Genomic DNA, 26,988 nt, shown 5'->3' on the forward strand with positions numbered 1-26,988 from the left:
TGACATCTTTAGGATATTCTACGCACAGAAAAACTAAAGTTAAAGCCATTATCACATATTAAAACTATTGTATATTGATGAAACATTTTTGTACCTTTATCTTGAATCGTTGTAATTCTGTTTTCGATATGGTGTCAGACTTGGCAATGACTGGGATAATGTTTACTTTACTGTCCAGTTTCTTCATGCATACTAAGTCAATGGACTTTAGCCTAGTAAAGGTTGTCAGATGTAATGGATTACTGACCAAAGGTCACAAATATACAAACACACCTATTCATAAATCACCTTATTAACAATAGACTTTCATCAGATGAATATTAAACAATTTAAAATACAGAACTGACATTAATGAAAACATCTGTGGTTCACCATGTTAATAAAGAAAACCCATAGTTCTATACGTTAATAAAGACCTCCATGTTTCAGCATGTTAATAAAGAAAACCCATAGTTCTGTATGTTAACAATGAACACCCACAGTTCTATATGTTAATAAAGACCTCCGTGGTTCAGGATGTTAATAAAGAAAACCCATAATTCTATATGTTAATAAAAAACCCACATGGTTCAGGATGTTAATAAAGAAAACCCACAGTTCTGTATGTTAATAAAAAACCCACAGTTCTGCATGTTAATAATGAAAACCCACAGTTCAGCATGTTAATAATGAAAACCCACAGTTCAGCATGTTAATAATGAAAACCCACAGTTCAGCATTATGTTAACAATGAAAACCCACAGTTCATCATGTTAATATTGAAAACCCACAGTTCAGCATATGTTAATAATGAAAACCCACAGTTCAGTATGTTAACAATGAAAACCCACAGTTATATATGTTAATAAAAACCTCCATGGTTCAGCATTATGTTAATAATGAAAACCCACAGTTCAGCATGTTAATAATGAAAACCCACAGTTCAGCATTATGTTAACAATGAAAACCCACAGTTCAGTATGTTAACAATGAAAACCTACAGTTCTATATGTTAATAATGAAAACCCACGGTTCAGCATTATGTTAATAATGAAAACCCACAGTTCAGCATGTTAATAATGAAAACCCACAGTTCAGCATTATGTTAACAATGAAAACCCACAGTTCAGCATGTTAACAATGAAAACCCACAGTTATATATGTTAATAAAAACCTCCATGGTTCAGCATTATGTTAATAATGAAAACCCACAGTTCAGCATGTTAATAATGAAAACCCACAGTTCTGCATGTTAATAATGAAAACCCACAGTTCAGTATGTTAATAATGAAAACCCACAGTTCTGCATGTTAATAATGAAAACCCACAGTTCTGTATGTTAATAATGAAAACCCACAGTTCAGTATGTTAATAATGAAAACCCACAGTTCTGTATGTTAATAATGAAAACCAACAGTTCTGTATGTTAATAATGAAAACCCACAGTTCTATATGTTAATAAAAAACCCACAGTTCTGTATGTTAATAATGAAAACCCACAGTTCTATATGTTAATAAAAAACCCACAGTTCAGCATTATGTTAATAATGAAAACCCACAGTTCTATAATTAATAAAAACCCACAGTTCTGTATGTTAATAATGAAAACCCACAGTTCTGTATGTTAATAATGAAAACCCACAGTTCTGTATGTTAATAATGAAAACCCACAGTTCTATATGTTAATAATGAAAACCCACAGTTCTGGATGTTAATAATGAAAACCCACAGTTCTATATGTTAATAATGAAAACCCACAGTTCAGCATGTTAATAATGAAAACCCACAGTTCTGTATGTTAATAATGAAAACCCACAGTTCTGCATGTTAATAATGAAAACCCACAGTTCAGCATGTTAATAATGAAAACCCACAGTTCTGTATGTTAATAATGAAAACCCACAGTTCTGTATGTTAATAATGAAAACCCACAGTTCTGTATGTTAATAATGAAAACCCACAGTTCAGCATGTTAATAATGAAAACCCACAGTTCAGCATGTTAATAATGAAAACCCACAGTTCAGCATGTTAATAATGAAAACCCACAGTTCAGCATTATGTTAATAATGAAAACCCACAGTTCTGTATGTTAATAATGAAAACCCACAGTTCTGTATGTTAATAATGAAAACCCACAGTTCTGTATGTTAATAATGAAAACCCACAGTTCAGTATGTTAATAATGAAAACCCACAGTTCAGCATGTTAATAATGAAAACCCACAGTTCTGTATGTTAATAATGAAAACCCACAGTTCTGCATGTTAACAATGAAAACCCACAGTTCTGCATGTTAACAATGAAAACCCACAGTTCTGTATGTTAATAATGAAAACCCACAGTTCTGTATGTTAATAATGAAAACCCACAGTTCTGTATGTTAATAATGAAAACCCACAGTTCTGTATGTTAATAATGAAAACCCACAGTTCTGTATGTTAATAATGAAAACCCACAGTTCTGCATGTTAATAATGAAAACCCACAGTTCAGCATGTTAACAATGAAAACCCACAGTTCAGCATGTTAATAATGAAAACCCACAGTTCTGTATGTTAATAATGAAAACCCACAGTTCTGCATGTTAATAATGAAAACCCACAGTTCTGTATGTTAATAATGAAAACCCACAGTTCTGCATGTTAATAATGAAAACCCACAGTTCTGCATGTTAATAATGAAAACCCACAGTTCAGCATGTTAATAATGAAAACCCACAGTTCAGCATGTTAATAATGAAAACCCACAGTTCAGTATGTTAATAATGAAAACCCACAGTTCTGTATGTTAATAATGAAAACCCACAGTTCTGTATGTTAATAATGAAAACCCACAGTTCTGCATGTTAATAATGAAAACCCACAGTTCAGCATGTTAATAATGAAAACCCACAGTTCTGTATGTTAATAATGAAAACCCACAGTTCAGCATGTTAATAATGAAAACCCACAGTTCTGTATGTTAATAATGAAAACCCACAGTTCTGTATGTTAATAATGAAAACCCACAGTTCTGAATGTTAATAATGAAAACCCACAGTTCTGTATGTTAATAATGAAAACCCACAGTTCTGTATGTTAATAATGAAAACCCACAGTTCTGCATGTTAATAATGAAAACCCACAGTTCTGTATGTTAATAATGAAAACCCACAGTTCTGTATGTTAATAATGAAAACCCACAGTTCTGTATGTTAATAATGAAAACCCACAGTTCTGTATGTTAATAATGAAAACCCACAGTTCTGTATGTTAATAATGAAAACCCACAGTTCTGTATGTTAATAATGAAAACCCACAGTTCTGTATGTTAATAATGAAAACCCACAGTTCTGTATGTTAATAATGAAAACCCACAGTTCTGTATGTTAATAATGAAAACCCACAGTTCTGTATGTTAATAATGAAAACCCACAGTTCTGTATGTTAATAATGAAAACCCACAGTTCTGCATGTTAATAATGAAAACCCACAGTTCTGTATGTTAATAATGAAAACCCACAGTTCTGTATGTTAATAATGAAAACCCACAGTTCTGTATGTTAATAATGAAAACCCACAGTTCTGTATGTTAATAATGAAAACCCACAGTTCTGTATGTTAATAATGAAAACCCACAGTTCTGTATGTTAATAATGAAAACCCACAGTTCTGTATGTTAATAATGAAAACCCACAGTTCAGCATATGTTAATAATGAAAACCCACAGTTCTGCATGTTAACAATGAAAACCCACAGTTCTGTATGTTAATAATGAAAACCCACAGTTCTGTATGTTAATAATGAAAACCCACAGTTCTGTATGTTAATAATGAAAACCCACAGTTCAGCATTATGTTAATAATGAAAACCCACAGTTCTGTATGTTAATAATGAAAACCCACAGTTCTGTATGTTAATAATGAAAACCCACAGTTCAGCATGTATGTTAATAATGAAAACCCACAGTTCAGCATGTTAATAATGAAAACCCACAGTTCAGTATTATGTTAATAATGAAAACCCACAGTTCAGCATTATGTTAATAATGAAAACCCACAGTTCAGCATGTTAATAATGAAAACCCACAGTTCAGCATGTTAATAATGAAAACCCACAGTTCAGCATTATGTTAATAATGAAAACCCACAGTTCAGCATGTTAACAATGAAAACCCACAGTTCTGTATGTTAATAATGAAAACCCACAGTTCCATGGTTAAGAAAACCCACAGTTCTGTATGTTAATAATGAAAACCCACAGTTCTGTATGTTAATAATGAAAACCCACAGTTCAGCATGTTAATAATGAAAACCCACAGTTCTGCATGTTAATAATGAAAACCCACAGTTCTGTATGTTAATAATGAAAACCCACAGTTCTGTATGTTAATAATGAAAACCCACAGTTCTGCATGTTAATAATGAAAACCCACAGTTCTGCATGTTAATAATGAAAACCCACAGTTCTGTATGTTAATAATGAAAACCCACAGTTCAGCATGTTAATAATGAAAACCCACAGTTCTGTATGTTAATAATGAAAACCCACAGTTCTGCATTATGTTAATAATGAAAACCCACAGTTCTGTATGTTAATAATGAAAACCCACAGTTCTGTATGTTAATAATGAAAACCCACAGTTCTGTATGTTAATAATGAAAACCCACAGTTCTGTATGTTAATAATGAAAACCCACAGTTCTGCATGTTAATAATGAAAACCCACAGTTCTGCATGTTAATAATGAAAACCCACAGTTCTGTATGTTAATAATGAAAACCCACAGTTCTGTATGTTAATAATGAAAACCCACAGTTCTGTATGTTAATAATGAAAACCCACAGTTCTGCATGTTAATAATGAAAACCCACAGTTCTGTATGTTAATAATGAAAACCCACAGTTCTGTATGTTAATAATGAAAACCCACAGTTCAGCATTATGTTAATAATGAAAACCCACAGTTCTGTATGTTAATAATGAAAACCCACAGTTCTGTATGTTAATAATGAAAACCCACAGTTCTGCATTATGTTAATAATGAAAACCCACAGTTCTGTATGTTAATAATGAAAACCCACAGTTCTGTATGTTAATAATGAAAACCCACAGTTCTGTATTATGTAATAATGAAAACCCACAGTTCAGCATTATGTTAATAATGAAAACCCACAGTTCTGTATGTTAATAATGAAAACCCACAGTTCTGTATGTTAATAATGAAAACCCACAGTTCTGCATTATGTTAATAATGAAAACCCACAGTTCTGTATGTTAATAATGAAAACCCACAGTTCTGTATGTTAATAATGAAAACCCACAGTCCACAGTTCTGTATGTTAATAATGAAAACCCACAGTTCTGTTATGTTAACAATGAAAACCCACAGTTCTGTATGTTAATAATGAAAACCCACAGTTCTGTATGTTAATAAAAAAACCCACAGTTCTGTTATGTTAATAATGAAAACCCACAGTTCTGCATGTTAATAATGAAAACCCACAGTTCTGTATGTTAATAATGAAAACCCACAGTTCTGCATGTTAATAATGAAAACCCACAGTTCAGCATGTTAATAATGAAAACCCACAGTTCTGCATGTTAATAATGAAAACCCACAGTTCTGTATGTTAATAATGAAAACCCACAGTTCAGCATTATGTTAATAATGAAAACCCACAGTTCTGTATGTTAATAATGAAAACCCACAGTTCTGTATGTTAATAATGAAAACCCACAGTTCTGTATGTTAATAAAAAACCCACAGTTCAGTTAATAATGAAAACCCACAGTTCTGTATGTTAATAATGAAAACCCACAGTTCTGTATGTTAATAATGAAAACCCACAGTTCTGCATTATGTTAATAATGAAAACCCACAGTTCTGTATGTTAATAATGAAAACCCACAGTTCTGCATGTTAATAATGAAAACCCACAGTTCAGCATGTTAATAATGAAAACCCACAGTTCTGCATGTTAATAATGAAAACCCACAGTTCTGCATGTTAATAATGAAAACCCACAGTTAAACATGTTAATAAAAACCTCCATGGTTCAGCATTATGTTAATAATGAAAACCCACAGTTCTGCATGTTAATAATGAAAACCCACAGTTCTGCATGTTAATAATGAAAACCCACAGTTCTGCATGTTAATAATGAAAACCCACAGTTCAGCATTATGTTAATAATGAAAACCCACAGTTCTGTATGTTAATAATGAAAACCCACAGTTCTGTATGTTAATAATGAAAACCCACAGTTCTGTATGTTAATAATGAAAACCCACAGTTCTGTATGTTAATAATGAAAACATGTTAATAATGAAAACCCACAGTTCTGTATGTTAATAATGAAAACCCACAGTTCTGTATGTTAATAATGAAAACCCACAGTTCTGCATGTTAATAATGAAAACCCACAGTTCTGTATGTTAATAATGAAAACCCACAGTTCTGTATGTTAATAATGAAAACCCACAGTTCTGTATGTTAATAATGAAAACCCACAGTTCAGCATGTTAATAATGAAAACCCACAGTTCAGCATGTTAATAATGAAAACCCACAGTTCTGTATGTTAATAATGAAAACCCACAGTTCTGTATGTTAATAATGAAAACCCACAGTTCTGTATGTTAATAATGAAAACCCACAGTTCTGTATGTTAATAATGAAAACCCACAGTTCTGTATGTTAATAATGAAAACCCACAGTTCTGTATGTTAATAATGAAAACCCACAGTTCTGTATGTTAATAATGAAAACCCACAGTTCTGTATGTTAATAATGAAAACCCACAGTTCTGTATGTTAATAATGAAAACCCACAGTTCTGTATGTTAATAATGAAAACCCACAGTTCTGTATGTTAATAATGAAAACCCACAGTTCTGCATGTTAATAATGAAAACCCACAGTTCTGTATGTTAATAATGAAAACCCACAGTTCTGTATGTTAATAATGAAAACCCACAGTTCTGTATGTTAATAATGAAAACCCACAGTTCTGTATGTTAATAATGAAAACCCACAGTTCTGTATGTTAATAATGAAAACCCACAGTTCTGATGTTAATAATGAAAACCCACAGTTCTGTATGTTAATAATGAAAACCCACAGTTCTGCATGTTAATAATGAAAACCCACAGTTCTGTATGTTAATAATGAAAACCCACAGTTCTGTATGTTAATAATGAAAACCCACAGTTCTGTATGTTAATAATGAAAACCCACAGTTCTGTATGTTAATAATGAAAACCCACAGTTCTGTATGTTAATAATGAAAACCCACAGTTCTGTATGTTAATAATGAAAACCCACAGTTCTGTATGTTAATAATGAAAACCCACAGTTCTGTATGTTAATAATGAAAACCCACAGTTCTGTATGTTAATAATGAAAACCCACAGTTCTGTATGTTAATAATGAAAACCCACAGTTCTGTATGTTAATAATGAAAACCCACAGTTCTGTATGTTAATAATGAAAACCCACAGTTCTGTATGTTAATAATGAAAACCCACAGTTCTGTATGTTAATAATGAAAACCCACAGTTCTGTATGTTAATAATGAAAACCCACAGTTCTGTATGTTAATAATGAAAACCCACAGTTCTGCATGTTAATAATGAAAACCCACAGTTCTGCATGTTAATAATGAAAACCCACAGTTCTGTATGTTAATAATGAAAACCCACAGTTCTGTATGTTAATAATGAAAACCCACAGTTCTGTATGTTAATAATAAAAACCCACAGTTCTGTATGTTAATAATGAAAACCCACAGTTCTGTATGTTAATAATGAAAACCCACAGTTCTGTATGTTAATAATGAAAACCCACAGTTCTGTATGTTAACAATGAAAACCCACAGTTCTGTATGTTAATAATGAAAACCCACAGTTCTGTATGTTAATAATGAAAACCCACAGTTCTGTATGTTAATAATGAAAACCCACAGTTCTGTATGTTAATAATGAAAACCCACAGTTCTGTATGTTAATAATGAAAACCCACAGTTCTGTATGTTAATAATGAAAACCCACAGTTCTGTATGTTAATAATGAAAACCCACAGTTCTGTATGTTAATAATGAAAACCCACAGTTCTGTATGTTAATAATGAAAACCCACAGTTCTGTATGTTAATAATGAAAACCCACAGTTCTGTATGTTAATAATGAAAACCCACAGTTCTGTATGTTAATAATGAAAACCCACAGTTCTGTATGTTAATAATGAAAACCCACAGTTCTGTATGTTAATAATGAAAACCCACAGTTCTGTATGTTAATAATGAAAACCCACAGTTCTGTATGTTAATAATGAAAACCCACAGTTCTGTATGTTAATAATGAAAACCCACAGTTCTGTATGTTAATAATGAAAACCCACAGTTCTGTATGTTAATAATGAAAACCCACAGTTCTGTATGTTAATAATGAAAACCCACAGTTCTGCATGTTAATAATGAAAACCCACAGTTCTGTATGTTAATAATGAAAACCCACAGTTCTGTATGTTAATAATGAAAACCCACAGTTCTGTATGTTAATAATGAAAACCCACAGTTCTGTATGTTAATAATGAAAACCCACAGTTCTGTATGTTAATAATGAAAACCCACAGTTCTGTATGTTAATAATGAAAACCCACAGTTCTGTATGTTAATAATGAAAACCCACAGTTCTGCATGTTAATAATGAAAACCCACAGTTCTGTATGTTAATAATGAAAACCCACAGTTCTGTATGTTAATAATGAAAACCCACAGTTCTGTTCTGCATGTTAATAATGAAAACCCACAGTTCTGTATGTTAATAATGAAAACCCACAGTTCTGTATGTTAATAATGAAAACCCACAGTTCTGTATGTTAATAATGAAAACCCACAGTTCTGTATGTTAATAATGAAAACCCACAGTTCTGTATGTTAATAATGAAAACCCACAGTTCTGTATGTTAATAATGAAAACCCACAGTTCTGTATGTTAATAATGAAAACCCACAGTTCTGTATGTTAATAATGAAAACCCACAGTTCTGTATGTTAATAATGAAAACCCACAGTTCTGCATGTTAATAATGAAAACCCACAGTTCTGCATGTTAATAATGAAAACCCACAGTTCTGTATGTTAATAATGAAAACCCACAGTTCTGTATGTTAATAATGAAAACCCACAGTTCTGTATGTTAATAATGAAAACCCACAGTTCTGTATGTTAATAATGAAAACCCACAGTTCTGTATGTTAATAATGAAAACCCACAGTTCTGTATGTTAATAATGAAAACCCACAGTTCTGTATGTTAATAATGAAAACCCACAGTTCTGTATGTTAATAATGAAAACCCACAGTTCTGTATGTTAATAATGAAAACCCACAGTTCTGTATGTTAATAATGAAAACCCACAGTTCTGTATGTTAATAATGAAAACCCACAGTTCTGTATGTTAATAATGAAAACCCACAGTTCTGTATGTTAATAATGAAAACCCACAGTTCTGTATGTTAATAATGAAAACCCACAGTTCTGTATGTTAATAATGAAAACCCACAGTTCTGTATGTTAATAATGAAAACCCACAGTTCTGTATGTTAATAATGAAAACCCACAGTTCTGTATGTTAATAATGAAAACCCACAGTTCTGTATGTTAATAATGAAAACCCACAGTTCTGTATGTTAATAATGAAAACCCACAGTTCTGTATGTTAATAATGAAAACCCACAGTTCTGTATGTTAATAATGAAAACCCACAGTTCTGTATGTTAATAATGAAAACCCACAGTTCTGTATGTTAATTCTGTATGTGAAAACCCACAGTTCTGTATGTTAATAATGAAAACCCACAGTTCTGTATGTTAATAATGAAAACCCACAGTTCTGTATGTTAATAATGAAAACCCACAGTTCTGTATGTTATGTTAATAATGAAAACCCACAGTTCTGTATGTTAATAATGAAAACCCACAGTTCTGTATGTTAATAATGAAAACCCACAGTTCTGTATGTTAATAATGAAAACCCACAGTTCTGCATGTTAATAATGAAAACCCACAGTTCTGTATGTTAATAATGAAAACCCACAGTTCTGTATGTTAATAATGAAAACCCACAGTTCTGTATGTTAATAATGAAAACCCACAGTTCTGTATGTTAATAATGAAAACCCACAGTTCTGTATGTTAATAATGAAAACCCACAGTTCTGTATGTTAATAATGAAAACCCACAGTTCTGCATGTTAATAATGAAAACCCACAGTTCTGTATGTTAATAATGAAAACCCACAGTTCTGTATGTTAATAATGAAAACCCACAGTTCTGTATGTTAATAATGAAAACCCACAGTTCTGTATGTTAATAATGAAAACCCACAGTTCTGTATGTTAATAATGAAAACCCACAGTTCTGTATGTTTAATAATGAAAACCCACAGTTCTGTATGTTAATAATGAAAACCCACAGTTCTGTATGTTAATAATGAAAACCCACAGTTCTGTATGTTAATAATGAAAACCCACAGTTCTGTATGTTAATAATGAAAACCCACAGTTCTGCATTCTGTATGTTAATAATGAAAACCCACAGTTCTGTATGTTAATAATGAAAACCCACAGTTCTGTATGTTAATAATGAAAACCCACAGTTCTGTATGTTAATAATGAAAACCCACAGTTCAGCATTATGTTAATAATGAAAACCCACAGTTCTGTATGTTAATAATGAAAACCCACAGTTCTGTATGTTAATAATGAAAACCCACAGTTCTGTATGTTAATAATGAAAACCCACAGTTCTGTATGTTAATAATGAAAACCCACAGTTCTGTATGTTAATAATGAAAACCCACAGTTCTGTATGTTAATAATGAAAACCCACAGTTCTGTATGTTAATAATGAAAACCCACAGTTCTGTATGTTAATAATGAAAACCCACAGTTCTGTATGTTAATAATGAAAACCCACAGTTCTGTATGTTAATAATGAAAACCCACAGTTCTGTATGTTAATAATGAAAACCCACAGTTCTGTATGTTAATAATGAAAACCCACAGTTCTGCATGTTAATAATGAAAACCCACAGTTCTGTATGTTAATAATGAAAACCCACAGTTCTGTATGTTAATAATGAAAACCCACAGTTCTGTATGTTAATAATGAAAACCCACAGTTCTGTATGTTAATAATGAAAACCCACAGTTCTGTATGTTAATAATGAAAACCCACAGTTCTGTATGTTAATAATGAAAACCCACAGTTCTGTATGTTAATAATGAAAACCCACAGTTCTGTATGTTAATAATGAAAACCCATGTTGTTAATAATGAAAACCCACAGTTCTGCATGTTAATAATGAAAACCCACAGTTCTGCATGTTAATAATGAAAACCCACAGTTCTGTATGTTAATAATGAAAACCCACAGTTCTGCATGTTAATAATGAAAACCCACAGTTCTGCATGTTAATAATGAAAACCCACAGTTCTGCATGTTAATAATGAAAACCCACAGTTCTGTATGTTAATAATGAAAACCCACAGTTCTGTATGTTAATAATGAAAACCCACAGTTCTGTATGTTAATAATGAAAACCCACAGTTCTGTATGTTAATAATGAAAACCCACAGTTCTGTATGTTAATAATGAAAACCCACAGTTCTGTATGTTAATAATGAAAACCCACAGTTCTGTATGTTAATAATGAAAACCCACAGTTCTGTATGTTAATAATGAAAACCCACAGTTCTGTATGTTAATAATGAAAACCCACAGTTCTGTATGTTAATAATGAAAACCCACAGTTCTGTATGTTAATAATGAAAACCCACAGTTCTGTATGTTAATAATGAAAACCCACAGTTCTGCATGTTAATAATGAAAACCCACAGTTCTGTATGTTAATAATGAAAACCCACAGTTCTGTATGTTAATAATGAAAACCCACAGTTCTGTATGTTAATGAATGAAAACCCACAGTTCTGTATGTTAATAATGAAAACCCACAGTTCTGTATGTTAATAATGAAAACCCACAGTTCTGTATGTTAATAATGAAAACCCACAGTTCTGTATGTTAATAATGAAAACCCACAGTTCTGTATGTTAATAATGAAAACCCACAGTTCTGTATGTTAATAATGAAAACCCACAGTTCTGTATGTTAATAATGAAAACCCACAGTTCTGTATGTTAATAATGAAAACCCACAGTTCTGTATGTTAATAATGAAAACCCACAGTTCTGTATGTTAATAATGAAAACCCACAGTTCTGTATGTTAATAATGAAAACCCACAGTTCTGTATGTTAATAATGAAAACCCACAGTTCTGTATGTTAATAATGAAAACCCACAGTTCTGTTCTGTATGTTAATAATGAAAACCCACAGTTCTGTATGTTAATAATGAAAACCCACAGTTCTGTATGTTAATAATGAAAACCCACAGTTCTGTATGTTAATAATGAAAACCCACAGTTCTGTATGTTAACAATGAAAACCCACAGTTCTGTATGTTAACAATGAAAACCCACAGTTCTGTATGTTAATAATGAAAACCCACAGTTCTGTATGTTAATAATGAAAACCCACAGTTCTGTATGTTAATAATGAAAACCCACAGTTCTGTATGTTAACAATGAAAACCCACAGTTCTGTATGTTAATAATGAAAACCCACAGTTCTGTATGTTAATAATGAAAACCCACAGTTCTGTATGTTAATAATGAAAACCCACAGTTCTGTATGTTAATAATGAAAACCCACAGTTCTGTATGTTAATAATGAAAACCCACAGTTCTGTATGTTAATAATGAAAACCCACAGTTCTGTATGTTAATAATGAAAACCCACAGTTCTGTATGTTAATAATGAAAACCCACAGTTCTGTATGTTAATAATGAAAACCCACAGTTCTGTATGTTAATAATGAAAACCCACAGTTCTGTATGTTAATAATGAAAACCCACAGTTCTGTATGTTAATAATGAAAACCCACAGTTCTGTATGTTAATAATGAAAACCCACAGTTCTGTATGTTAATAATGAAAACCCACAGTTCTGTATGTTAATAATGAAAACCCACAGTTCTGTATGTTAATAATGAAAACCCACAGTTCTGTATGTTAATAATGAAAACCCACAGTTCTGTATGTTAATAATGAAAACCCACAGTTCTGTATGTTAATAATGAAAACCCACAGTTCTGTATGTTAATAATGAAAACCCACAGTTCTGTATGTTAATAATGAAAACCCACAGTTCTGTATGTTAATAATGAAAACCCACAGTTCTGTATGTTAATAATGAAAACCCACAGTTCTGTATGTTAATAATGAAAACCCACAGTTCTGTATGTTAATAATGAAAACCCACAGTTCTGTATATGTTAATAATGAAAACCCACAGTTCTGTATGTTAATAATGAAAACCCACAGTTCTGTATGTTAATAATGAAAACCCACAGTTCTGTATGTTAATAATGAAAACCCACAGTTCTGTATGTTAATAATGAAAACCCACAGTTCTGTATGTTAATAATGAAAACCCACAGTTCTGTATGTTAATAATGAAAACCCACAGTTCTGTATGTTAATAATGAAAACCCACAGTTCTGTATGTTAATAATGAAAACCCACAGTTCTGTATGTTAATAATGAAAACCCACAGTTCTGTATGTTAATAATGAAAACCCACAGTTCTGTATGTTAATAATGAAAACCCACAGTTCTGTATGTTAATAATGAAAACCCACAGTTCTGTATGTTAATAATGAAAACCCACAGTTCTGTATGTTAATAATGAAAACCCACAGTTCTGTATGTTAATAATGAAAACCCACAGTTCTGTATGTTAATAATGAAAACCCACAGTTCTGTATGTTAATAATGAAAACCCACAGTTCTGTATGTTAATAATGAAAACCCACAGTTCTGTATGTTAATAATGAAAACCCACAGTTCTGTATGTTAATAATGAAAACCCACAGTTCTGTATGTTAATAATGAAAACCCACAGTTCTGTATGTTAATAATGAAAACCCACAGTTCTGTATGTTAATAATGAAAACCCACAGTTCTGTATGTTAATAATGAAAACCCACAGTTCTGTATGTTAATAATGAAAACCCACAGTTCTGCATGTTAATAATGAAAACCCACAGTTCTGTATGTTAATAATGAAAACCCACAGTTCTGCATGTTAATAATGAAAACCCACAGTTCTGCATGTTAATAATGAAAACCCACAGTTCTGTATGTTAATAATGAAAACCCACAGTTCTGCATGTTAATAATGAAAACCCACAGTTCTGTATGTTAATAATGAAAACCCACAGTTCTGTATGTTATGTTAATAATGAAAACCCACAGTTCTGTATGTTAATAATGAAAACCCACAGTTCTGTATGTTAATAATGAAAACCCACAGTTCTGTATGTTAATAATGAAAACCCACAGTTCTGTATGTTAATAATGAAAACCCACAGTTCTGTATGTTAATAATGAAAACCCACAGTTCTGTATGTTAATAATGAAAACCCACAGTTCTGTATGTTAATAATGAAAACCCACAGTTCTGTATGTTAATAATGAAAACCCACAGTTCTGTATGTTAATAATGAAAACCCACAGTTCTGTATGTTAATAATGAAAACCCACAGTTCTGTATGTTAATAATGAAAACCCACAGTTCTGTATGTTAATAATGAAAACCCACAGTTCTGTATGTTAATAATGAAAACCCACAGTTCTGTATGTTAATAATGAAAACCCACAGTTCTGTATGTTAATAATGAAAACCCACAGTTCTGTATGTTAATAATGAAAACCCACAGTTCTGTATGTTAATAATGAAAACCCACAGTTCTGTATGTTAATAATGAAAACCCACAGTTGATAATAATAATTCTATTAAGATACACTGATAGTAAACTGGTTTAATTAAATTTTGAATGTTATCCAGTAACACATCCAGAAACAAATGGGGTTAAACAGGCAATGAAAATCACAAAAAATAAATTCAAAATATTAAACATTGATTAAAAATATATTTCAAATGAAGCTCAGCTTGTGATTAGAAGCAAAGTGAAACTGTGTGTAGTGTTTTTGGTATATAACAAAGCTTTATAAAACAAATTCTTTACACAAAAGTTTTACAAAAATGTAGGAAGCCAAAAACAAAACAAACAGAAATCACAACATACAATATAGATGAACACTTTAAACTGCTCCTTGTGCAAACCTACCATGATGAAACCCTTTTGAAAGCTGTAAATTCACATGAATATTCAACAAAAATACAACATTTTAGAAACTATATAATCCATAAAAAATCCTCATGTACATAATTCAATAAAAAATATTTTAGAAACAACATAATCTGTAAAAAGTTCACCTTCAGTCTCGAAGTGTTTCATCAACACGTTTGTTGTTCAAATGTAAAAACACAAACCACACAACATACAACACACACACAGTAACTTGTACCAATTATATCAGTTGCGAACTCTGTTATATTGGAATAGACTAGAAATGCTGAAAAACACGTTCATAAGCAGAAAATGTACTGGTTTATCAACAAGTACAAAACCTTCCTAAATACAGAGAAAGAGAACCTTTATAGTACTTCAGGAACATATAATGTATTTATGTTATACTAGACGTACCTTTATAGTACTTCAGGAACATATAATGTATTTATGTTATACTAGACGTACCTTTATAGTACTTCAGGAAACTATAATGTATTTATGTTATACTAGACATATCTTTATAGTACTTCAGGAACCTATAATGTATTTATGTTATCCTAGACATATCTTTATAGTACTTCAGGAACCTATAATGTATTTATGTTATACTAGACGTACCTTTATAGTACTTCAGGAACATATGTATTTATGTTATACTAGACGTATCTTTATAGTACTTCAGGAACCTATAATGTATTTATGTTATCCTAGACATATCTTTATAGTACTTCAGGAACCTATAATGTATTTATGTTATACTAGACGTACCTTTATAGCAATACTTCAGGAACCTATAATGTATTTATGTTATCCTAGACGTACCTTTATAGTACTTCAGGAACATATGTATTTATGTTATACTAGACGTACCTTTATAGCACTTCAGGAACCTATAATGTATTTATGTTATACTAGACGTACCTTTATAGCACTTCAGGAACCTATAATGTATTTATGTTATACTAGACATATCTTTATAGTACTTCAGGAACCTATAATGTATTTATGTTATACTAGACGTACCTTTATAGTACTTCAGGAACCTATAATGTATTTATGTTATACTAGACGTACCTTTATAGTACTTCAGGAACCTATAATGTATTTATGTTATACTAGACATATCTTTATAGTACTTAAGGAACCTATAATGTATTTATGTTATACTAGACGTACCTTTATAGTACTTCAGGAACATATAATGTATTTATGTTATACTAGACGTACCTTTATAGTACTTCAGGAACATATAATGTATTTATGTTATACTAGACGTACCTTTATAGTACTTCAGGAACATATGTATTTATGTTATACTAGACGTACCTTTATAGTACTTCAGGAACCTATAATGTATTTATGTTATACTAGACATATCTTTATAGTACTTCAGGAACCTATAATGTATTTATGTTATACTAGACATATCTTTATAGTACTTCAGGAACCTATAATGTATTTATGTTATCCTAGACATATCTTTATAGTACTTCAGGAACCTATAATGTATTTATGTTATACTAGACGCATCTTTATAGTACTTCAGGAACATATGTATTTATGTTATACTAGACGCACCTTTATAGTACTTCAGGAACCTATAATGTATTTATGTTATACTAGACGCACCTTTATAGTACTTCAGGAACCTATAATGTATTTATGTTATACTAGACATATCTTTATAGTACTTCAGGAACCTATAATGTATTTATGTTATCCTAGACATATCTTTATAGAACTTCAGGAACCTATAATGTATTTATGTTATACTAGACGCATCTTTTATAGTACTTCAGGAACCTATAATGTATTTATGTTATACTAGACATATCTTTATAGTACTTCAGGAACCTATAATGTATTTATGTTATACTAGACATATCTTTATAGTACTTCAGGAACCTATAATGTATTTATGTTATACTAGACGATCCTTTATAGTACTTCAGGAACCTATAATGTATTTATGTTATCCTAGACATATCTTTATAGTACTTCAGGAACCTATAATGTATTTATGTTATACTAGGCACGCATCTTTATAGTACTTCAGGAACCTATAATGTATTTATGTTATACTAGACATATCTTTATAGTACTTCAGGAACCTATAAAGTATTTATGTTATACTACACGTATCTTTATAGTACTTCAGGAACCTATAATGTATTTATGTTATACTAGATGTATCTTTATAGTACTTCATGAACAAATAATGTATTTATGTTATACTAGACATATCTTTATAGTGCTTCAGGAACGATAATGTATTTATGTTATACTAGACGATCTTTATAGTACTTCAGGAACATATGTATTTATGTTATACTAGACGATCTTTATAGTACTTCAGGAACATATAATGTATTTATGTTATACTAGACATATCTTTATAGTACTTCACGAACATATAATGTATTTATGTTATACTAGACATATCTTTATAGTACTTCACGAACATATAATGTATTTATGTTATACTAGACGTACCTTTATAGTACTTCAGGAACAAATAATGTATTTATGTTATGCTAGACGTATCTTTATAGTACTTCAGGAACATATGTATTTATGTTATACTAGACGTATCTTTATAGTACTTCAGGAACCTATAATGTATTTATGTTATACTAGACGTATCTTTATAGTACTTCAGGAACCTATAATGTATTTATGTTATACTAGACGTACCTTTATAGTACTTCAGGAACCTATAATGTATTTATGTTATACTAGACGTATCTTTATAGTACTTCAGGAACATATAATGTATTTATGTTATACTAGACGTACCTTTATAGTACTTCAGGAACATATGTATTTATGTTATACTAGACGTACCTTTATAGTACTTCAGGAACCTATAATGTATTTATGTTATACTAGACGTACCTTTATAGTACTTCAGGAACCTATAATGTATTTATGTTATACTAGACATATCTTTATAGTACTTCAGGAACCTATAATGTATTTATGTTATACTAGACGTACCTTTATAGTACTTCAGGAACCTATAATGTATTTATGTTATACTAGACATATCTTTATAGTACTTCAGGAACCTATAATGTATTTATGTTATCCTAGACATATCTTTATAGTACTTCAGGAACCTATAATGTATTTATGTTATACTAGACGTACCTTTATAGTACTTCAGGAACATATGTATTTATGTTATACTAGACGTACCTTTATAGTACTTCAGGAACCTATAATGTATTTATGTTATACTAGACATATCTTTATAGTACTTCAGGAACCTATAATGTATTTATGTTATTCTAGACATATCTTTATAGTACTTCAGGAACCTATAATGTATTTATGTTATACTAGACGTACCTTTATAGTACTTCAGGAACCTATAATGTATTTATGTTATCCTAGACGTACCTTTATAGTACTTCAGGAACATATGTATTTATGTTATACTAGACGTACCTTTATAGTACTTCAGGAACCTATAATGTATTTATGTTATACTAGACGTACCTTTATAGTACTTCAGGAACCTATAATGTATTTATGTTATACTAGACATATCTTTATAGTACTTCAGGAACCTATAATGTATTTATGTTATCCTAGACATATCTTTATAGTACTTCAGGAACCTATAATGTATTTATGTTATACTAGACGTACCTTTATAGTACTTCAGGAACCTATAATGTATTTATGTTATACTAGACATATCTTTATAGTACTTCAGGAACCTATAAAGTATTTATGTTATACTACACGTATCTTTATAGTACTTCAGGAACCTATAATGTATTTATGTTATACTAGATGTATCTTTATAGTACTTCAGGAACAAATAATGTATTTATGTTATACTAGACGTATCTTTATAGTACTTCAGGAACCTATAATGTATTTATGTTATACTAGATGTATCTTTATAGTACTTCAGGAACAAATAATGTATTTATGTTATACTAGACGTATCTTTATAGTACTTCAGGAACCTATAATGTATTTATGTTATACTAGACGTATCTTTATAGTACTTCACGAACATATAATGTATTTATGTTATACTAGACATATCTTTATAGTACTTCACCTAACATATAATGTATTTATGTTATACTAGACATATCTTTATAGTGCTTCAGGAACATTATAATGTATTTATGTTATACTAGACGATCTTTATAGTACTTCAGGAACATATGTATTTATGTTATACAAGACGTATCTTTATAGTACTTCAGGAACATATAATGTATTTATGTTATACTAGACATATCTTTATAGTACTTCACGAACATATAATGTATTTATGTTATACTAGACATATCTTTATAGTACTTCACGAACATATAATGTATTTATGTTATACTAGACGTACCTTTACAGTACTTCAGGAACAAATAATGTATTTATGTTATGCTAGACGTATCTTTATAGTACTTCAGGAACATATGTATTTATGTTATACTAGACGTATCTTTATAGTACTTCAGGAACCCATATTGTATTTATGTTATACTAGACGTATCTTTATAGTACTTCAGGAACATATAATGTATTTATGTTATACTAGACATATCTTTATAGTACTTCACGAACATATAATGTATTTATGTTATACTAGACGTCTTTATAGTACTTCACGAACATATAATGTACTTATGTTATACTAGACATATCTTTATAGTACTTCACGAACATATAATGTATTTATGTTATACTAGACATAATTTTATAATATTTCAGGAACATATAATGTATTTATGTTATACTACACGTGTCTTTATAGTACTTGAGGAACATATAATGTATTTATGTTATACTAGACATATCTTTATAGTACTTCACGAACATATAATGTATTTATGTTACTATAGAGATATCTTTATAGTACTTCACGAACATATAATGTATTTATGTTACTATAGAGATATCTTTATAGTACTTCAGGAACCTATAATGTATTTATGTTATACTAGACATATCTTTATAGTACTTCAGGAACCTATAATGTATTCATGTTATACTAGACGTATCTTTATAGTACTTCAGGAACCTATAATGTATTTATGTTATACTAGACGTATCTTTATAGTGCTTCAGGAACCTATAATGTATTTATGTTATACTAGACGTATCTTTATAGTGCTTCAGGAACATATAATGTATTCATGTTATACTAGACGTATCTTTATAGTACTTCAGGAACATATAATGTATTTATGTTATACTAGACGTATCATTATAGTACTTCAGTAACATATGTATTTATGTTATACTAGACATATCTTTATAGTACTTCAGGAACATATGTATTTATGTTATACTAGACATATCTTTATAGTGCTTCAGGAACCTATAATGTATTCATGTTATACTAGACGTATCTTTATAGTGCTTCAGGAACATATAATGTATTTATGTTATACTAGACGTATCTTTATAGTACTTCAGGAACATATAATGTATTTATGTTATACTAGACGTATCTTTATAGTACTTCAGGAACATATAATGTATTTATGTTGTACTAGACGTATCTTTATAGTACTTGAAGAACATAATGTATTTATGTTATACTAGACGTATCTTTATAGTACTTCAGGAACCTATAATGTATTCTTGTTATACTAGACGTATCTTTATAGTACTTCAGGAACCTATAATGTATTCATGTTATACTAGACGTATCTTTATAGTGCTTCAGGAACATATAATGTATTTATGTTATACTACACGTATCTTTATAGTACTTCAGGAACACAATGTATTTATGTTATACTAGACGTATCTTCATAGTACTTCAGGAACATATGTATTTATGTTATACTAGACGTATCTTTATAGTACTTGAAGAACATATAATGTATTTATGTTATACTAGACGTATCTTTATAGTACTTCAGGAACCTATAATGTATTCATGTTATACTAGACGTATCTTTATAGTGCTTCAGGAACATATAATGTATTTATGTTATACTAGACTATCTCTATAGTACTTCACGAACATATAATGTATTTATGTTATACTAGACGTATCTTTATAGTACTTCAGGAACATATAATGTATTTATGTTATACTAGACGTATCTTTATAGTACTTCAGGATCATATAATGTATTTATGTTATACTAGACATATCTTTATAGTGCTTCAGGAACATATAATGTATTTATGTTATACTAGACGTATCATTATAGTACTTCAGGAACCTATAATGTATTTATGTTATACTAGACGTATCTTTATAGTACTTCAGGAACATATAATGTATTTATGTTATACTAGACGTATCTTTATAGTACTTGAAGAACATATAATGTATTTATGTTATACTAGACGTATCTTTATAGTACTTCAGAAACCTATAATGTATTCATGTTATACTAGACGATCTTTATAGTGCTTCAGGAACATATAATGTATTTATGTTATACTAGATGTATCTTTATAGTACTTCAGGAACATATAATGTATTTATGTTATACTAGACGTATCTTTATAGTACTTGAAGAACATATAATGTATTTATGTTATACTAGACGTATCTTTATAGTACTTCAGGAACATATAATGTATTTATGTTATACTAGACGTATCTTTATAGTACTTGAAGAACATATAATGTATTTATGTTATACTAGACGTATCTTTATAGTACTTCAGGAAGATATAATGTATTTATGTTATACTAGACATATCTTTATAGTACTTCAGAAACATATAATGTATTTATGTTATACTAGGCGCTTCTTTATAGTACTTGAAGAACATATAATGTATTTATGTTATACTAGGCGTATCTTTATAGTACTTCAGGAACCTATAATGTATTCATGTTATACTAGACGATCTTTATAGTGCTTCAGGGACATATAATGTATTTATGTTATACTAGACGATTATCTTTATAGTACTTGAAGAACATATAATGTATTTATGTTATACTAGACGTATCTTTATAGTACTTCAGAAACCTATAATGTATTCATGTTATACTAGACGATCTTTATAGTGCTTCAGAAACATATAATGTATTTATGTTATACTAGATTATCTTTATAGTACTTCAGGAACATATAATGTATTTATGTTATACTAGATCTTATCTTTATAGTACTTCAGGAACATATAATGTATTTATGTTATACTAGACATTATCTTTATAGTACTTCAGGAACATATAATGTATTTATGTTATACTAGACGTTTCTTTATAGTACTTGAAGAACATATAATGTATTTATGTTATACTAGACGTATCTTTATAGTACTTCAGGAACATATAATGTATTCATGTTATACTAGTCGTATCTTTATAGTGCTTCAGGGACATATAATGTATTTATGTTATACTAGACGTATCTTTATAGTACTTCAGGAACACAATGTATTTATGTTATACTAGACGTATCTTTATAGTACTTAAGGATCATATAATGTATTTATGTTATACTAGACGTATCTTTATAGTACTTCAGGATCATATAATGTATTTATGTTATACTAGACTATCTTTATAGTACTTCAGGAACATATAATGTATTTATGTTATACTAGACATATCTTTATAGTGCTTCAGGAACATATAATGTATTTATGTTATACTAGACGTATCTTTATAGTGCTTCAGGAACATATAATGTATTTATGTTATACTAGACGTATCTTTATAGTACTTCAGGAACATATAATGTATTCATGTTATACTAGACGTATCTTTATAGTACTTCAGGAACATATAATGTATTTATGTTATACTAGACTATCTTTATAGTACTTAAGGATCATATAATGTATTTATGTTATACTAGACGTATCTTTATAGTACTTCAGGAACATATAATGTATTTATGTTATACTAGAGATATCTTTATAGTACTTCACGAACATATAATGTATTTATGTTATACTAGACGTATCTTTATAGTACTTCAGGAACCTATAATGTATTTATGTTATACTAGAGATATCTTTACAGTACTTCAGGAACCTATAATGTATTGATGATATACTAGACGTATCTTTATAGTACTTCAGGAACATATAATGTATTTATGTTATACTAGACGTATCTTTATAGTACTTCAGGAACATATAATGTATTTATGTTATACTAGACGTATCTTTATAGTACTTCAGGAACATATAATGTATTTATGTTATCCTAGACTATCTTTACTATTGACACAATAATTTAAAAGTAATGGTCGAAATAGTGCAAACAAGTTACTTTATACTAGAAACACGTCTTGTTGAAACATTAAAAACACACACTTCCCACGTCCCACAGGACATACAAGGTACAAACAAGTTACTTTATACCAGAAGAACTTCTCACTGAAACATTAAAATCACACACCTCCCATGTCATGTACGACATACAAGGTATAAACAACTTACTTTATATTACAAAAATTTATTAAAATGTGACACACACATACACTCACTCATGTTCTATTGGATATACAAGGTAAAAAACAAGTTACATCATTATAATGCAAACATTTCTTACTAAAATGTGACACACACACCTTTTATGTGTAAAACTGAGAAGGTACAAACTTTAGACTAGCTACATTTATTAAAATGTGACACACACACACGCATACACTTACCCATGTCCTGTAGGACATATAAAGTATAAACAAGCATGGATGCGAGTGTCATGATAGGTTGACAGTGAACGTTTTATCTTCAGTTCTTCCTGTAGAAAGTTCTCAAACTGAGTGTCAATGTAATCCACAATAGCTTGGAAACTGAAACACAAAGTTTGACATCACACAAAGCATATTCACTTGTAGTACTCAAACTCTATGATAAAACAAAATACTGAATAAATTACCTGTATAGTAGAACATTTCTTTATAAAATGGTAAGAAACAAGAGAGCCTGGAGTTGGGAGAGGTTTTTTGATTTATGTATTAAGAAAAATAACACTAAGTTAGTGTGTTGAAGATGTGTGATTTCTTATCTTTAATTTCTTTACTTTAGTTCATTAAAAACTAAGTACAACACACAGTCTCACCTGTCCTCTTTGTTTATCTGGTCTCCGTATCCTACAGTCTCAACAATGGTTAATTTCAAATTCACATTGCTTTCAAGCAGCTCTGAAATATAGGATGTTAGCCATGATTTTGATCAAATAATTATATACAAGGAAGAAAGAAACTTTAGCTTACATCTAAATTAAGAATATTTAAATAAATATTATATCTCACATGCTAATACAAACATGTTGTTTAACCACACTTTTCAGGTATAGAACAAACAAGCCAATGTGAGTGTCTATGTTACTTTTACCAGGTAAGATGGAACTGTTAACTTAATCTGACATAGCTAGATGTAAAGTGCCACTACCTGTGTTACTTCCTACCATCAGGTAAGATGGTACTGTTAACTTAATCTGACATAACTAGATGTATAGTGCCACTACCCATGTTACTTCTTACCATCAGGTAAGATGGAACTGTTAAGTTAATCTGACATAGCTAGATGTAAAGTGCCACTACCTGTGTTACTTCTTACCATCAGGTAAGATGGAACTGTTAAGTTAATCTGACATAGCTAGATGTATAGTGCCACTACCCATGTTACTTCTTACCATCAGGTAAGATGGAACTGTTAACTTAATCTGACATAGCTTGATGTAAAGTGCCACTACCCATGTTACTTCTTACCATCAGGTAAGATGGTACTGTTAACTTAATCTGACATAGCTAGATGTATAGTGCCACTACCCATGTTACTTCTTACCATCAGGTAAGATGGAACTGTTAAGTTAATCTGACATAGCTAGATGTATAGTGCCACTACCAATGTTACTTCTTACCATCAGGTAAGATGGAACTGTTAACTTAATCTGACATAGCTAGATGTAAAGTGCCACTACCTGTGTTACTTCCTACCATCAGGTAAGATGGAACTGTTAACTTAATCTGACATAGCTAGATGTAAAGTGCCACTACCTGTGTTACTTCTTACCATCAGGTAAGATGGTACTGTTAACTTAATCTGACATAGCTAGATGTAAAGTGCCACTACCTGTGTTACTTCTTACCATCAGGTAAGATGGAACTGTTAACTTAATCTGACATAGCTTGATGTAAAGTGCCACTACCCATGTTACTTCTTACCATCAGGTAAGATGGTACTGTTAACTTAATCTGACATAGCTAGATGTATAGTGCCACTACCCATGTTACTTCTTACCATCAGGTAAGATGGAACTGTTAACTTAATCTGACATAGCTAGATGTAAAGTACTACTACTAGTTGTACTTAATGTAAGACATTTTCTCAGTTGAAGGTTTATAATAAAAATATTTGTGCCATTGGACGAATACAGAATAGTTTTAATAAAACACAAGCTAAGAGAACCAGTTGGCAGATAACCTTCCTTTATTAACAGTGTTGCTAGTTTTACAAATTATATTGAAAACCATGGCAGATCTATTAAAAACAACACAAGTTGATTCATTAACTTTAAATTAATAAAGATTTGTTAACATAATCTATTTAAACTTACCATACGTATTTGACTTCAGTCTAACATTAGGAAATGAATGAGTGTTACTTTGTTGAGAATCAAAAGTGGTGTTGAAGAGTGAATCCATCATGGTGGATTTCCCCAAACCAGTCTCTCCTACATAAAGAAAACAAAGTTCTATGAGAGATCCTCAAAATGCATTCAGAGTTTGATAAATATTTCATAAAAGTTGGTGAGAAGAATAAAAAAACAGAATTACAAGAAACCATCTCACCAAAACTATGATATTATAGGTTGGATGCATAGATATTATTATAAAGACAAAAACAAAGAGAAACCAAACTGTTCTGAGTATAGGATCTAAAACCAGTTAATTGTTGGGTACAATGCTTTTCTAACACAGAATGTCATCAATTCTGACTTATCTACTAAAGTCCCATTGATTGGTTGTAATAAAGTTGGTTAGTATTTTAGTGAGAACTGGTTGGTTGTAATAAAGTTGGTTAGTATTTTAGTGAGAACTGGTTGGTTGTAATAAAGTTGGTTAGTATTTTAGTGAGAACTGATTGGTTGTAATAAAGTTTGTTAGTATTTTAGTGAAACTGGTTGGTTGCAATAAAGTTGGTTAGTATTTTAGTGAGAACTGGTTGGTTGTAATAAAGTTGGTTAGTATTTTAGTGAGAACTGGTTGGTTGTAATAAAGTTGGTTAGTATTTTAGTGAGAACTGGTTGGTTGTAATAAAGCTGGTGTACAATTTATTAATGCTATGGAAACACTTTCATTGTAAACAATGATACATTCTCAACAGCCCTGTCACTTTTTCATGTTTTAAATATATAAATCTATTTACCTTAAACATTGAAATTGTGTATATATATTTTTACAATAACGTACAAGGTAACTTGCACCTGATATGTTCTTTAACTGCAATTAAACACATTAAAATAGATTTCTTGTTCAAGAATCTTCTAATTGTTTCTTGTGAGATCTGATCATGATGAAATACATGTAACCTGAAATGTTCATGATCTGATCACGAAGAAATACATGACCTGAAACGTTTACGATCTGATCACGAAGAAATACATGACCTGAGACGTTCACGATCTGATCACGAAGAAATACATGTAACCTGAAACGTTCACAATCCGATCACGAAGAAATACGTGTAACCTGAAACGCTCATTTTATCTGATCAATGGAAATACATGTGACCTGAAATGTTCACGATTTGATCTCGAAGAAATACATGTAACCTGAGACGTTCAAGATCTAATCACGATGAAATACATG

General features: G+C 30.3%; 1 protein-coding gene across 1 annotated transcript in view; it reads right to left on the reverse strand.

Moving 5' to 3' along the window:
* The window catches only part of LOC143228715 (septin-2-like), a 48,168-nt gene that overhangs the window by 11,795 nt on the left and 9,385 nt on the right, over positions 1-26,988 (reverse strand). Inside the window, exons 3-6 of the mRNA XM_076460005.1 lie at positions 25,734-25,850; positions 24,234-24,315; positions 23,824-23,964; positions 95-212 (exon numbers count right to left, since the gene is read on the reverse strand). Coding sequence (XP_076316120.1) covers positions 95-212; positions 23,824-23,964; positions 24,234-24,315; positions 25,734-25,850 — 458 coding nt within the window. The remainder of the gene's footprint in view (positions 1-94; positions 213-23,823; positions 23,965-24,233; positions 24,316-25,733; positions 25,851-26,988) is intronic.

Source organism: Tachypleus tridentatus, chromosome 10 (genome assembly GCF_004210375.1).
Source record: "Tachypleus tridentatus isolate NWPU-2018 chromosome 10, ASM421037v1, whole genome shotgun sequence".
Classification (NCBI taxonomy): Eukaryota; Metazoa; Arthropoda; class Merostomata; order Xiphosura; family Limulidae; genus Tachypleus; species Tachypleus tridentatus.